At 40.8% G+C, this 16,831-nt stretch overlaps 1 protein-coding gene across 16 annotated transcripts in view; it reads left to right on the forward strand.

The window, feature by feature from the left end:
* SEC31A (SEC31 homolog A, COPII coat complex component) overlaps positions 1-10,232 on the forward strand; it is a 78,912-nt gene extending 68,680 nt beyond the window's left edge. For all 16 annotated transcript variants that reach the window (XM_046655671.1, XM_046655673.1, XM_046655674.1 and 13 more), the window contains 5 exons: positions 1,255-1,313; positions 2,523-2,786; positions 5,427-5,546; positions 8,239-8,310; positions 9,643-10,232. In XM_046655671.1, the coding sequence (XP_046511627.1) occupies positions 1,255-1,313; positions 2,523-2,786; positions 5,427-5,546; positions 8,239-8,310; positions 9,643-9,822 (695 nt within the window). In that variant the 3' untranslated portion in view covers positions 9,823-10,232. The remainder of the gene's footprint in view (positions 1-1,254; positions 1,314-2,522; positions 2,787-5,426; positions 5,547-8,238; positions 8,311-9,642) is intronic.
* Positions 10,233-16,831: the final 6,599 nt, after the last annotated feature.

Genomic DNA, 16,831 nt, shown 5'->3' on the forward strand with positions numbered 1-16,831 from the left:
GAGATATGAGTAAGATTAGAAGGTGATGGGAGAGATTTGAATGATTCATCTGTGTATGACCAGAACTTTAAAAATTTGTTAAGCAGATAGCAGCCTGTCGTTTAAGATTTTGTGATTAGCTCTTGAGTGTTTTGAGACTTATTTCACATTCTATCTCCTAGTAGACTTGTAGAAAACTAATTCTATTTTTAAAATCAAGGCAAATGATTATACGCTGATTAAGAGAAGTTGTTTTTTAAAAAATTTCTACAACATTAGTATGAGTCACAACTTCTTTGGTTTGCTAAGCAATTTTGTTGTGGTATAATATTGTGGAGATCAATAAAACAAATAAAAGGTAAAATACTGAAAGAATGGTTAAGTTGTTGAAAGAAGAGTAATTTTTTGTCTTTACATATACACATACCCCAAACTCAGTGAAAAGTCAAATTATTATATTGTGATTGAGAAATTATCCTATCTTATTTCCGGTATGTTTTATTCCTTTTTTCTTTAAAGATACTGACATTAAAGTATTTAATTAGTTCTGCTACTTATGTCCATTTCTCACTTTGAGGTGACAAAGTTTTTTTGTTTTTTGTTTTTTAGAAGAAATTTCCTAAAGTTGACTAGTTTAATCTTATATTGACTGGCAACCTAGAATTTTTTTTATGGCATTGAAAAAAATGCTTATCAGATATTTGAATGCCCTTTTCTGCCTTATAAGTAATTCCTAAGGCAAAGATGATAAATATTGTTGATGTCGTGTATTTAAGGTATGTTCTTTTAACAATATTGCTGTCATTTGAATAATTTGCTTACGCTGACTTGCTTATGTTGAATTGCTCTCTTGGGAAATAGGAGGTTGCTACTTTTATTCTTTTTTGTATGTTGAATATATCAGAAGCCTTTTTTTAGCAGACTCAAGTGATTTATTTTTTTCTTTATTAGGAGAGAACTGTTAACTGATCTTTGATCGTTATACACCAGTATAGACATAAAGACTTCACTGTCCTTAAATATAGCACAGCTCTTTCACTTTAAATGGAAATAATGTCAAGGTGTCTTGCCTACTTAACCAAGGTCTTGTGATTATTAGAGATAATGAGTTTGAGAATCCAGGGCTACAGAGTGGTCCCCCACAGCTCAGCTGGTAAAACTTTTGTGATAGTTATCTCAGGGTTCTGGCAGAATTTGAAGGTATTATATGATAAATACAATTAGTTTTCTTCTTTTAAGGATTCTAAGCAAACTGTCCTCTATTATCTTTTTTAGGTCCTCAGAATGGTTGGAATGATCCTCCAGCTTTGAACAGAATACCCAAGAAGAAGAAGGTACTGGAAAAAGATGTCCATCCAGTTGTAGCCACCTGATGTGCACCATACTTCACTGACCCTTTTAAAGGCAAAACTTACTGACTGATGTATTTAAAGTGTCTTTCAACTTGCATCTTCTAATCCGTGAAGGGACGGAAAAAAAGTAGAAAACAGTATGGTGGTATGAATTAAACCCCTTTTAGAAGGCAGGATGTAAATTCTCAACAGGTCTCTTTCAAAGAGTAGGAAACAAAATTTCAGGCTTCTCAAATGATTTATTGTTGGCAGTTACTTTGGTCTTTTGGCTCCAGGAGTAATCATGAATTTGGTAATTATGTTTTGGACTGTTTTTGTCTATCACATATAATATGAATGAAGAAATAGCCTTGTAGCTGAGCACTGTTGAGAGCTATTAGCACACAAAATAAGATTCTTCTTTCCTTCTTTCTCCCCAAGTCATTTTATTTTCTACCTTTTTTTTTTAAACTCCTGGTGATCTCCTTCCCCCAAGTATAGTGAGAGGCTATAACATAAAGGCACTAAGTGAGCAAGAAAACCTAAAATTTAGGTTAGTAATAATCAGAAACAATCTTCTACAGTCATGCGCTACATAATGACATTTCGGCCAACGATGGACTACATATACGACAGTGGTCCCATAAAATTAGTACCATATAGCATAGGTCTGTAGTAGACTATACCATCTAGGTTTGTGTAAGTACACTCTATGATGTTCACATAATGACGAAAATCGCCATTTCTCAGAACATATGCCCGTTGTTAAGTAGCGTAGGACTGTACTTTTAGTGTGATTGAATTGATAGGTAATACATACCTAGTGATCTAGGAAAAGAGTATTACATGCTGATCACGTTGAACACACATTTGGTTATCTGATTCCAGAGTTTGTAGATATAATTCCTCATGCTTTGACATCCTCTTTCAAAAACACATGGTTTTGGCTCCCCATTATGAGAGTAAGTGTGGAAGGCAAAGGGGAAACTGAGAGGTCCAGGTTTATGCTCCCCACCCCTTTTAGTCAGATAAGCTCTACTTTTATATTTTACTCTAGAATTCTGCATAAAATTTCATTTGAAAAAAGTATTCTACTACTATTTAAAAAATTTTTTAACCATGAAATAGTCTAATTCCCTTATTTAAAGCTGAGGAAATGTTGCTATTGGTTTTTTCTTACTCTTGGTGTCTTTTATTTCCATCTTCTGAAAGATGCCTGAAAACTTTATGCCTCCTGTTCCCATCACATCACCAATCATGAACCCCTTGGGTGACCCTCAGTCACAGATGCTACAGCAACAGCCTTCAGCTCCAGTACCACTGTCAAGCCAAGCTTCATTCCCACAGCCACATCTTCCAGGTGGCCAGCCCTTCCATGGCATACAGCAACCTCTTGGTCAACCAGGCATGCCACCATCTTTCTCAAAGCCCAATATTGAAGGCGCCCCAGGGGCTCCTATTGGAAATACCATCCAGGTAACAGTAAATCTGTGGAAGTGGAATGGGGAGATAGCTCTATTTCAGTACATTTTTTTAATGTGTTAACTTTTATAGTTATACTTTTATTAACAAACATCTAAATTTAGTTTCAATTTAGACAACCTAAATAAAAAATAGTACTCTTTTTTAAGATTAATCATGTATGTATATTATTTTTCAATGAAATGACCACATACAAACTTTCTAGAAGAGGCTTATATATTTGCCAGTCTGTGTTTACTATAACCTGGCAATTGCGGCGTTTCACTTGACCTAATCAGTAGCCACAATTTCAGGTCAGTTGAATCATATACATATCCACAGTTGCAAAGCAGAAGCTGTTTCCAAAGATCTTTCCCTTTAAAATATAAAAATGTAGTTGTTATATCTTTTCTTGTGTATGTGTAAGAGCTAACAACTTGTAGGCTTATCTTTGGATGGAGATAGAAATTTGTACTTGCTTTTCACATACAAACAGCTAGTTGGCAGGGTTCTAGACCGTGAAAAGTGTATCACGTTTGTATATAACTGACTTAGACATACAAAGATGAACATTTTGATCTATTCATGAAAAGTAAAGAGCTTGGGTCAAAGTTCAACATAAGACAATGAAACAGAAACAGATTCCTGCCCGAGTATAAAACTAGTTCTTCTGTTTTTGACTCATTGAAGTCAAATTTGAAAAGATTGTATCTCTATCACGAGTATACTTTGCTGTTAAGAGTGAGTTCTGCCTAAGAAGCTTCTGAATATTAAAAGTTGCATTATAAAAACCAGTGTTTTGATGGAAGTGGGAGGACTTGCTTCTTTCCACAAGAATATCGATTGTAAAGACGCGTGTTAATTCTGTTCATGATTACAAGTCTGTGTTGGTTTGGGAAGCTACTTAGCCGTTCACTTTTGTTTAGACCTGGGTGCTCATGCCGTGCTCATCTAGACCGGAAGCTCAGTTACCATCGAAAGGGAGAGCTGCACAGCTGTGTGTGTTCAGCCAGGCCGTAATATCCAGCTACCTACCTACATGGATGTCTCCAAGGCGCCTCACACTCAGCATGTCCAAAACCAAATTCATAGTCTTCTTCCCAAACCTAGTCTTCTTTTAGTGTTTCCTGTTTCAGTGAACAGCACCATAATCCTTTCTGTTTAATCCAGCCAAAAACCTGGGGATCATCTTTATACTCTTTTTGCCTTTAATCTCTCTTTCAAATCTGTCCACAAATCTTGTTGATGTTACTTTCGAGTCTCTCTCGAATCCCTTCTTCTCTCTGATTGCAGTCTGGCCACGATAGCTTCATCTCTAATCCTCAGCAATGCAGGAGCCTCTGATTGGTCTGCCCGCATCTGCTTTGATCAGTCTCTAAACTGGTCTTGTCTCCTCTCTGCTTAAAACATTACAGCTCCCCCTTCTTCTCAGGATAAAGACCACAATATTTCACATTGTGTGGAAGCCTTCAGCTCATTGTCCTCCTTGCTCTCTCTCTGCTCCAGCCACAATGGCCTTCTTTTAGTCTCCTTGTGTCACGATCCTTGCTTTGCACATGTTCGTCTTCTGTCCTGAATGCTTGTCCTTCCCTATTTAACTGGTTAGCTCCTACTCATCCTTCCGATAGAACTTCCTGAAGAGAGCCTTCCCCTCAGGTAAATCCCAGTTATAGTTTTTGTTGGTTCCACTCACTACCACAGTTACTATTTTACATGCATTTATGACTTTTTAAACTTTCTTTCTCTTCCATTAGCCTGTAAACTCCCTGAGGGCTGAGATCATTTCTGTATTGGCTCACCAGTACATAGCCAGTGCCTGGCACAATATTACCTAATATTTTTTGAATGAATGAACTAATAAGTCAAAACTTTAAAAATGTTAACATTCTTTCTTTGTTTTTCCATTTATCCACTCAGTAAACATCACGGTCTCATCTATCCTAACCTTGGGCTTAATCTTGCAGTTTGATAATAGCCCAGTTAACAACCTTAAAGAGTAAAGAATAGAAGGGGCCAGGTCGGTGGTGTAGTGATTAAGTTCACGCACTCCACTTCAGCAGCCCGGGGTTCACAGGTTTGGATCCCGGACGTGAACCCAGCACCACTCTGCAAGCTGTGCTGTAGCGGCATCCCACATAAAATAGAGGAAGATTGGCACAGATGTTAGCTCAGCAATCTTCCTCAAGCAAAAAGAGGAAGATTGGCAACAGATGTTAGCTCAGGGCCGATCTTCTGCACAAAAAAAAATAGAGGAATGCCAGGATAAACAAAAATGAGCCAACAAGCAGAGCAAGCAGCTGCTCTAACCAGCCAATTTTGTAAATGCTTTGTTCTTTTTATTTCCTTCTGGCACAGGTCTACTTCCCATCAGTTACATACAATAGTGATGAACATATATCCCATAATTAATCAAACACCTTATATCCAATCCTGTTTTTGAAACTTGAAGCAGTAAGAAGAGTGCCTCTACCTTCTGCTGGATATCTTATTTTCATTTTTGCTTATCCCGGTTGATTTCGCATGTTAATTTTTCATTTGATTTTGAATAGCCTGTCTATAAGGTAGTTGGTTTCCCTTGATCACAGAGTTGCAGGATATTGTGTGTAAGTAGCTTCTGGTCATTTCGTGGTCATTTTATGGTATTCTTTCTTCCAGCATGTGCAGTCTTTGCCAACGGAAAAAATTACCAAGAAACCTATTCCAGATGAGCACCTCATTCTAAAGACCACATTTGAGGACCTTATTCAGCGCTGCCTCTCTTCAGCCACAGATCCTGTATGTGTTTTTTTCATGTTTTGCTTGATTAAAATAATCCTTTATGGAGCTATTCTATAGTTATTGCTTGAAGTCCTACAAGATGTATTTTAAAAGTTTGCACAAAAGTCATAAAGCTAGCGCTTACGTAGTTTGCTTTACATGTAAAAATGTATTTAGTTGCTTTTTATATTTATAGATCTATTTAATCCTCACAACAACCCCATGGTAGGTAGATTTGTCATCTTTATTTTGCAGATGAAGAAATTAAGGCAAAAAGCTGTTACGTAATACCAAAAGTCAGAGCCAGCATTCAAACCAGGTCTGGCTCCAGGCCTCATGCTCTCAGCCACTGTGCTGCCCTGCCTCTTCTCATCCACAGACCTCCTGTTTGGCACATAAATAGAACAGAACAGTGATGTGCAAGAAATTCAGATTTGGGGTTTCTTTCTGAGCTTACAATCAAAGCTTTTAAAAGTAGATAGATAATCTTTGCAAAGATCTTAAAAATAGTTAAGTGTTTTAGATATTGGAGTCAATTAGTAGTTAAAGCAACTGATTTTGCTTAGTTTACTTAGAGAAGGCCTGTGTATTGGCAATAACAAAAATTCCAGAAAGCCAGTCTTGTTTTATAAGATGAAATTTCAATTTCTGCCAACAAACATTGAATATATTTATTTAGCCACTGGCCACTTGTCTGCTTGAAAAACAGGTTCTGGAATGTGTTGTTTCATCAAACGTTGAGTATTAATGTGTGCAGCCTTCTGGTCTTTTGGAAAGCAATTCCCTGTACTGAAAGTGTCAGGAAAGCAGAGGTAGGGATAGGTTAACATAAACTATGCGCCTGGCATTCTGGGAGTGATGGAAAGACATAGCTGAGAACAGAGAGCAGATGAAGCTGACAGCCAGGTATACACTATCCCCTATGCACACCTCTAAATAGGCAGGCCACAGTCATTCAGATTAGAGCAGTCTGAATAAAAATGCAGGAAAACTCCAGTCCTTCTTCAGGCTGAGTCAGGATGGAGAGGTTGGGAGGACACAGTACACAGCCCAGCTTAGTAAATTCTGTTGAGTTTGACCTTCTTTAGTTACCATTCCATCTTCCTTTTGGGTCTGCAGGAGCCCTGGGCAAAAGAGAACTGCAAAGGACAAACTGTTCCTGTAATTCCTGTATCTAGTTGAGAAAGAAGTTCTAACATCCTGTGCTGCCCAGCTGCCCCCACCCCCTCAGGGTAGGGCTCCTGCTGGTGGCTAAGTGAGATTAGCTCTGAAAAGGGACTGTAAGGGTTCCCCTCTACACGAGTCCGTTTTAATCACTAGTTGGAATCATTTTTATAGGCTGCTTTCTTCCTGTTTTCACTTTAATTATGTCCAAAAACCACAAAGTAATTTTGCAGCACAACTTAGTCTGTAATGTTATTCTTGATGGCCTCATCTCTTCCTCCCTCCTCTTCTGGCACATTGACATTCCTTACTCAAACACACCAAGAGTGCACCAGCCTCAGGGACTTTGTACTTGCTGCTCCTTCTGCCTGGAACTCCTCCCCCCCGTAACTGCGTTGCTCACCCCTCACTTGTTCCGGGCGTCTGCTCACACGTTCCGTCAGCCATCAGGCCTTCCTTTACCACCCCGACACCCAACACTTCTAGCCTCCTAGCCCTGTTCACTTTTCTTCATGTCACTCATACAACATATTGTTTATTTAGTACTTTTTCCCCACCCAGTAGAATATGAGCTCCGTGAGACGCAAGGCTGTCTCAGCATGGCACATAGCAGGCCCTCGAGAAATACTGAAAAACAGTGTCACTTCGAAGGCTGTTGCGTAGTATAGATCATTAAGTTAATCACATTGTAATTTTAAACCTTTAATTTGAGCTTGAGAATAGTTTTCTCTCACTAATAGTACTAGGATTGGGGGGGAGCTCCTTAATTTAAGAACTCATTTTACTACTTTTCTTAGTAATCTTAAGTCACCAGAAGATAATTTCCTTTTTTTCTTGGTCTTTTGAAGGCTCAGAAAGAGGCAGGATTAAACATGTCAAATGTGACTAAGTGTATAAGTCATATTTTTGAAAAGTTAAAACAAGATTCCAGGGCTGGCCCCGTGGCCTAGTAGTTAACCCTGGCACGCTCCACTTCAGTGGCCCAGGTTCAGTTCCTGGGTGCAGACCTATACCACTTGTCAGCAGCCATGCTGGTGGCGACCCATATACAAAATAGAGGAATACTGGCACAGATGTTAGCTCAGGGCGAATCTTCCTCAGCAAAAAAACCCACAAGATTCCAGTTCACCTATATGTCTGCCTTCTAGCACCCATAATGTATAGTCCCTGCACTTAGACCTTCCTTTCTCTAGTACCCGGCCCCATTGCTGCCTCCAGATGGTCCTTCCTGTTGCTTGTGGATATAGTACAGGTGTACGTGCAGACACCTTGTCAAGTGAGTCTACAATCCACGTGAAATCCAACCAGTCCTCCATTTGCACACCGGAAGGAAGAGGCTCGGCCTCTCGCTCTCCTCCCCCCATTAATAGAATACTGATCTCTGTCCTATGTAATCTGTTCAAGTTTCTTGATCATTGTTGTTTCCGTTTCTTTATAAAATGAAGCTGTTTAGCATGAGTGTAAGGTTTAGTGAAATGAGATAGGGCAAGTTCTTGGATAAAAGTTAATGTTCAAATATAACATATCTGTTTTTCCTCTTCTGCAGCAAACCAAGAGGAAGCTAGATGACGCCAGCAAACGCTTGGAGTTTCTATATGATAAACTTAGGGAACAGACAGTAAGTTTATGGGGAAAAGAGAGATTTATGATAATCATTTATTCCTGGCTGCTAGGAGAATGCGTGTCCTGTCAGCGCTCACATAGAGTATGCTTGTGGGCAAAGTTGTCTTTATAGAACGGGCTTTGCTCTAACTGAATCTTAAATCTTGTTCAGTGGGAATGAGGGGATAAGGCAGAGTGTTGTGTGAGAGAGAAATTGTAACCTTTCTTATGACAGAAAGTAGAAACACAAACTGGCTGTATTGGCCCTAACGTAACTGGTCTTCTATTCATTTTATACGTGCCTTGAATCAAGAAATCAGAGACCACATCTGTACCCTGTCATAGTCTAAGACTTCTGGTCCTTTTCTTCTGGAACAGCTGTGACATAAAGGCAGAGCCAGATGTAGCCGCCAGATGAGCAGATTATTGTGCTGTTACTATGAGGACAGCCAGCAGTATGAGGACATGCACTGTGTCTTCTGTTCCTTTGTCCCCACCTCTCCATTCCCTTCTGGAATATTTTCGTTTTATTAATGAAAGCACTAGAATAGGAGAGCAAAAAAGAACTGGGACTTTTCTTATATTTTTGCATTTCAGCATTCCTCTTCCCCATTCCCCACACCAATCCCATCAAATAAAAATAACCAATTATCTCATGAGAACCAAGCTGAAGAAAGTTGATACAACAATGGAAGTGGTGTGGTCCTTGAACTGATCTAAAATAAAGTCTTCCCTCAAAAGTATGAGCATGTAAGCCAAGTAATGACATGGAAAAAAACTAGAGGTTTGATGGTTTTAAGAGCTGACAGGATTGTAAACAGCAGTTAGTTAGTAAATTGAGTCCGTGAAGAGGCTGTTGCTGTGCTAATAGAAGTAGAGCACAAGCTCAGGACCTCTGCTGTAGGCAGTACTTTAGAATACGCGGGGTTCTTTGAAATAGCATGACTGAGAACCTTTAAACTCCTTCATGTGCATGGGAAAAGTCTGAAAAGGTGTGAGGCTGTGTCTGAAATAATTGAAGAATTGAAGCTCTTACGTGGAGAGACATGTTAGCATTTCAGCGTGGGGAGGGAATCTGGCTGCTTTTCCGTAAGAAAATACCTGGCTTATCATACATGTATAATCATAAATAATTTCTTTACATAAATAATTTTGTCATGATTCTCTTTTGTAACTTAAGTGTTGCTTGGTCCAAGAAACTATTTCCAGAAATGCTAAACGGTTTATATCTTTTTTGTAATGTCTGTTTCAAGTTCCTTTTAAATATCAAGGTTTAATGTTTGTAGAGGGTCTCATTGGAAATTCTCCCTTAACTTAATTCTTTCTCTTGGTTCCACCTTTATTTCAGCTTTCACCAACAATCATCAGTGGTTTACACAGCATTGCAAGGAGCATTGAAACGAGAAACTACTCAGAAGGGCTGACCATCCACACGCACGTCGTGAGCACCAGCAACTTCAGCGAGACCTCCGCCTTCATGCCAGTTCTCAAGGTCGTTCTCACCCAGGCTCATAAGCTGGGTGTCTGAAAGGACAGCGTCGCTCCCGGCCGATATTGCCATTTTTCCAAAGAAACATGTTTTAAGAAATGATATGATATGGACCAGTCCTCATTCGCATGTTTCCATAGCAGCCAGTCACAAGCCTTTCTTTACACTGTTTCTGCGGATGTACTCACCTTAGAAGCGCTCGAACCCTGGTGCTTTCTTTTGTTTTACTCTTTTGTTGCCCACGATGATTTTCCTGTTCTGCAGAGTGTATTCCCTGTGTTACACAAAGGATGTTTTCCTGAAGTATTCTGATGAAATATGGTTTTTGAACCCTCGTATACTTTTTGGAAAAGGAGCATCTGGTTATGCATAAAGCAGAGCTAAAACTAAATTTCTTTCATGTCCTCCCTGCTTCCTCCGTGTCAATCAGATTAAAGTGTGTAATCTTATTTTTATGTGTATGTAGTCTTTTTTTAAACAATTGCTCACAGTTTAGTTTAATTCCTAGTTTTTGTGTCTTTGGCTTTACTCTGGTCCTGAACAAATAACTAAATTTAAAGCTGCTACATAGATTTTAGCAAATACCAATGAAAAGTGGGATCACTAGCTTTAAGTATCTATAGGAAAAGACTGAGCATTTTCATTCTGTAGAATGCATTGAACTTTTTTCTGTTAATAAATATTTTCAATATTCTATTGGAGTTTTAAGATTGATTTTATATATTGAACTTATGTTTAAGTTCAGAAAGAAAACTTTAATTTCTGTCAGCTTCCTGAATCAAAGCCAGACATTTTTTGGCCAGTTGTTTTTGTCAAGTGATTTTATTATAATCTGTCTTCAGAACAGAGTGGTGGAGGCCGGCCCCATGGCCGAGTGGTTAAGTTTGTGCACTCCACTTTGGCAGCCCAGGGTTTTGCCAGCTCGAATCCTGGGTGTGGACTTGGCACCACTCAAGCCATGCTGAGGCGGCACCCCACATGCTACAACTAGAAGGACCCACAACTAAAAATACACAACCAGGTACCGGGGGGCTTTCGGGAGAAAAAGAAAAACTAAAATCTTTAAAAAAGAACAAAAAAACAGTATGGTATACCAAAGATAATGGTCTGTATAGAATTTTGAGAATTAAATGCTAATAATTTTTCATTGTTTATGCAAGTTTACCTAAGTAAACTAGAAAATAAACACTGCTCTTGCCATGGAGGTAGAGGGGCTGTTTCAAGGAGTCAGAGGAGTTCATCAGGGTTCTGCAGCCTGAGTGAGAGTTTCCAAGAACCTCTCAATTTCCTCTGTCAGGGATTCCCTACTCACCAAATAAAACTCCTGTTTTAAAAATCAGCCAACTCTGGGGCTGGCCTGGTGGTGTAGTGGTTGGGTTTGCCCCCTCTGCTTTGGCAGCCCAGGGTTTGCAGGTTCAGATCCCAGGTTCAGACCTATACACTGCTCATCAGGCCATGCTGTGGTGGCATCCAACATAAAAAATAGAGAAAGATTGGCACAGATGTTAGCTCAAGGGCAATCTTCCTCACCAGAAAAAAAAAAAAACTCAATTTATAGCTCAGAATGCTTTCATAACTAAAAAAAGGAGGACTTTGATAGGCTGTGTGAGCATTGGAGCCCCAGGAATGGGGTGATATTTGGCACCCTGCTCTTCAGTCTCCTGGGAGTCTGAATCAGTTCTATGATTCATTGAAATGGCAACTTGACCTTCTGGACCTGGCCCTCGACTGGGGTGCCAGCCCAAAACCCCGTCTGAGCAGCAGGCTGGCCTGTATTAATTCTCTCCATTTATTGCCCTTACAGTGAGGATTTGTGTTATGGCTCCAAGTTTACCCACCACGACAATGGCATAATTGGTAGCATTTTACAAGAAAACAAATTCCTAAAAGATGAGAAACAAGAGTAGGTGGCAGTGGAGCCCTGGCCAACCCCAAAGGTTTTACAAGTAGGAATGTAAAAACTATTTGCCCCTGACATCTGAGCAGTCATTACGTCTCCTTTTTCAATATAGCATTGTGATGTTTTTCCCCTCTGTGGAGACATTTCTCCACATGGCTTAGAACTGGAGAATTTTCACATGACTGGATGGAGATAAGAAGAGCTGAACCCCAAATAGTGTTTTGTCTCTAAAGTATGAAGATAATAGGAGATTATGGAAAGAGTTTAGTTGTTTTCCTGAAGAAAAGAAAACAACTTTCAAAAAGTGTTCTTTTTTTAAAAGTAGATAAAAAATTTCAACTTGATTTTGTGAATGAGTCTGTTTTTAATGTTTTCATCTCTGAAGACATGACAGTGCAGACCTGCACAGTTCAGGCACCTCTGTGAGGCTATTCTTAATTTTTTTTTTTTTTTTTTGAGGAAGATTAGCCCTGAGCTAACTGCTGCCAATCCTCCTCTTTTTGCTGAGGAAACCTGGCCCTGAGCTAACATCCATGCCCATCTTCCTCTGCTTTATGTGTGGGACGCCTACTACAGCATGGCTTGCCAAGCGGTGCCATGTCCACACCCGGGATCCGAACTGGCGAACCCCGGGCCACTGAGAAGCAGAACGCTCGAACTTAACCACTGCGCCACCCGGCCGGCCCCAAGGGTATTCTTGTATAAAGACCTGGTGTGTGATACAACCACAGCTGGTTCTGTCTTGGAAGATTATAGCTGTACCCTTGCCATTACTTCATATATGGTGACCAGTCATTCTTTCTGAACCCCAAGCCTGTTCAGTTTTGCTGCTTATGTTTTGTGCCTTTTATTTTTTTTAACCTACTTAATTTTAAAACAAGGAAAGGGGTCTGAGGGAAAGTGATAGGTGGGGCTGAGTGTTGGCCAGGAGATGTGTCAAAGCTGTGGGGTGGTGCTTTCGTATTGCACCTGCTTCTCGCCTCCGTTCTTCATGCAGCCTTTGGGCTTTGTGGACGCACCCTTAGGCCCCATTTGAGAATGCATGCATGTAATGGGATACAGAGCTGCTGGAGGTAGTTGTTCAATTGAACAGTGTGGCAGCAGGAAAAATTGGGAACAGCCGCTCTACACCTGACTGTTGAGCATCCAGTGAACCTGTATATTCCTTTGGATTCAGAAAATGCCCACGCGTCCTGGAGGACAGAAAGGCAGTGGGATTCCTGGCAACCGGATGTACCCTCATTATCCAACACCTGCCTGAAAGATTAAAGGGAGGGATAGTGACAATGCCTTTCTGACAATCACCTGTCTCCTGAGGCAGATTTGGCTTCACCTAAGAATGACTCCAAGGCCATCTGCTGACTCCTCTGCCATGGTGGGGCTTCATATGAACTGTCATGAAGATTTGGCAAATAAGTGTGTGCACATCTGTGTATGTATGCACACATCCATATGCACACATGCTCTCCTCTTTATTGTGTCCTTCCACTGCCATGGTGGCAGCATTCCCAAACACAACCCCTGACAAATCTATAGGCATGTTCATCAAATGCTGGAGATGTCACATATATTATCTCAGACCATTCAATGAATAGAGGGACTGTCTATGCACAGAAAATCTTAACTGTTTAATCATGGACAAACGCCCCAAATCTTTCAACCAAACTAGATTACAAAAAAAAAATCAATCAAATTAGCTTTATAGTTCCACTTTTCCTGGTGCACGATTTGTTTTATTGACACTTCTGTGGCATTGGTTCTGCTCCATGCTTTGGTAACCATACTTGGTAACCATACCAGTCGCTGAGGCTCAGGTTGCCTCATGTGCATATAAGCCTGATTGGGGTCAAACTGTACCATTCTTCAAATTCCAGCTGTTTATCTTTTTTGCCCCTCTGGGAGGTATGGGATGTGTGGGTTTTAAGGTGGTTGGAGTAGATGTTGAAAAATCTAATAAAATCAAACAAAAGGAAATAGACTGTGATTTAGCGGTGGTGCATGTTTTTTGTACTCTGGATTAATGTTTCCAGAGACCTGCTAAAGTATTTATTTAGCAAACAGTGTTAATGTTGTTACTACTGAAACACTTACAATGACTTTGTACAAACATCATTACTCAGTAATATCTGAGCTCTTTATTCTAATGGAGCTGCTCTCCCTGTTGCATTTGAATTCGATTTTGGCTGACAATCCATAGGCCTAGAAGCCTATTGTTCATCAGGTGGGCCTGTCTCTTCTTTTATTGCTGATGCTTGTAATTTCCCAAACCCTGACCTTTCTAAAACCACCTTTCGTGTATCAGCGGGCTCACACTACGCAAATGGAGGGGGCAGGACGTCAGCAGCGTTGTGAAATAGAGAAAACCTTCCTATTTCGAAAAGATGCAAGAGCTTGTTGGGTTTTTAGTTCTTATAAGTGAAGTTAAACCTAATGAAACTTGTGTCCACCACATCTCCCATCATGTCTTTTGTACCTTTACAGGCTATTCCGCTTCCCTGCATCTGAGAGTAGCATCCTCGCATTGTTGTTAACTTGGTTTCTTTACTTCAGTAAATATTTATGAATATGTTTTATGCACTTCAGTACAGACTTCATGTGCAAACAGGTGTGTTTCCAGGTAGGCAATCTAAAATGAATTGGTAGAGACTATCGCAGGCACAGAATGCATTCAAATTCAATTAGAAAAGGCAAGTTCCAGACCTTTTTTTCTGAATAGTAAGAAGGTAGTGAGCATATTATATATTTTAAGGGAGCCATTAAGGATGACCTCAGTAAGTATGATTTGGTTAATGATGAAAAAGTACAAGATGAAATGAAATGAAAGTCATTTCATCTTGTACTTTTCCTATAAAGGAACCGCCCACTCTAGGACTAGAATGTGTGGTGAAATTGAATCTAAAATCAGAGTTCGGCAGTAAAGAAGGAAAGCAAGCATCTCCTAAAAGTGACCTAAAGTAATTTCCTTTCCTTCTGGATGTATCTCCAAATAACAGATGACCTTCTCTGACCACCATTTCTGCATTAAGGAGTCTCTGGGAGAGAACAAATCAATTCAAGCTGAAGGCAAGTCCACAGAGTGCCCTCCCAGGAGGGACCACTTAGACACACTGATTGAAGGGATCCAACTTTCAGCTGACAGGGCACAGGGCTGGGCACTTCAGTCCTCACAGCAGCCCGGGGAGCTCAGCTACTGATGTCAGGGATCTGGTGCAGCTGGTAAGCAGAGGGATCTGGATTGAAACCCAGGCCTCTGCCTAGTCAGCACATCTTTTTTTCACAAAACCACATTTTTCCCAAAGTAAGGATAACTGCTAGTACAACAAAAACCTGGGTTTTGGTTTCTGATTTTGTTTATTTTCCTCCTCCTAGCCTGCAGAGACTGGCATTTCCCACAAAAGAGGAATGTGTAAATAAATGGGTAAATTTATTGAGCAATGTGTGTTGTCTTCTTTTCAGGCAGGTTCTCCTTAGTGGTGGGAAAGATAGCCCCGGGCAGCCTTGCGATGTACAAAGGGAAGAGGAAACCTCTCACAAACTCCAGACCGCTCACAAAGACAATGCCAGTTGCCTCTCTCTGGGTCTCGTGCCCACTACCTGATCAAGTCCTGCCCAGGGAACCGGGGTACCACAATTGGCCGGCCCAGGTAGTGTACCCACCCAGTGGGAGCACTGCGACTTTAAGCCCCACCAGAACCACATGGACTGGTTCCCCAAAGGAAAGGGTGCAGTTTGGAGAAGAAGGGGAGAAGAGTAGGCCAAAACAACCCAATACCTCCAGCAGATGGCAACAGGGAAGTCACAGCACCAGGGTTCTGGATGAGGGATGCCCAGGTGCTAACAGTTCAAGCTCCTGGGGAGCTCACTCTCTCCCAATTACTACAAATGGTGTCTTCATGATGGACAGTGCAAGAGAGCACCTGAGAGTCAAGGAACTGGGTCTTAGTGTCTTCTCTGCCACTTCCTGTTATGCAAATCATGTGACCTCTTCCTGCCTCCATTTCCCCATCTGTAAAATGAAGGGTAGGACTAGAGATCTCTAATTTCACTTCTGGCTCTGGAAGTCTATGTTCCATTTACCTTTCCCACAGAGTCTTTGTATATTACCCACAAGTCTTCAGAAGAGATCGAAGCAAATTTGGATAAGCACCAAAGCTTTGAAGAAAGATTACAGAAACAACTCAGACCTATTTATATTTGGATACCTTTGGTCCTCTTGTAGAGTTCATTTCTAATCTGAAGAAAAACTAATGCAGTCCTTTCCTTGGTTGGAAATGAGTAGATAGGCATTAAAGAAACTGCTTGCAATTTGAGGACTTGGGACAAATATACTCACTTGGCCTTGAGGTCCTTAAGCAGTGAGTCCCTCTCAGTAATGAAATGTATTTCCGTGAAATTAACCTTTCTGCACACCTGTTCCCACGTCAAGAATAGGCTACGTTTCATTACATGGGATACTCACAACGAACTAGTTTTTCCTCCGGTGCTGGAAATCTGGGTCACCCTTTTGACATTCCTGAACTCTGTTTACAAATGCCTCCTCCCTGCTAGAGAACAACAGGGGTCTTTGCTTTTTAAGGGCAGCCTGTGGTAATTGACACAGCAGGAAGCAAAAGAGGTCACTGAAACAGAAACAATAACAGCAGCTAATGCTGAGAAGTAAAAAAGAGCCTCTCTACCTTTATCTGCCCTTGGAAACCAAAATAACTATCCTACAAGAAGACGGGGTGGGTGTTGCGGGGGAGGGGAGGGGGAGAACTGGCAGAGATGTGGGTGAAAACCCTGTCAATAACTGTCTTTCTTCTGTCACAACAATAGGGATTGTTCATTTATTTCAGAGAGCTGGGATTTGGGAGCAGGGGGAGAGACAGAGTGGGGAGGAGTTTGGTTTGGTTTGTGGACCTTGTTTCTAGACAGATGTTGGTCAAAGAGCTATGTGGTGTAGGTATTCACAGATGTTAATGTGCCAAGACTGGATCTTAAAAGGGATGATTAGATTTCCTCCATAGCATTTGTTAGAGTTTGTGGCATACACTTCTTGTACTGATTATTTGATTACTACCTGCCTGCCTCCTGGACCATGAGTTCCAGGAGCACAGCCATGTACTCCTCTGTCTGTGGAGCTGACCTCAGGGCTGGGCTTCTGGAGGA

The sequence above is a fragment of the Equus quagga genome, chromosome 3, assembly GCF_021613505.1.
Source record: "Equus quagga isolate Etosha38 chromosome 3, UCLA_HA_Equagga_1.0, whole genome shotgun sequence".
NCBI lineage: Eukaryota > Metazoa > Chordata > Mammalia > Perissodactyla > Equidae > Equus > Equus quagga.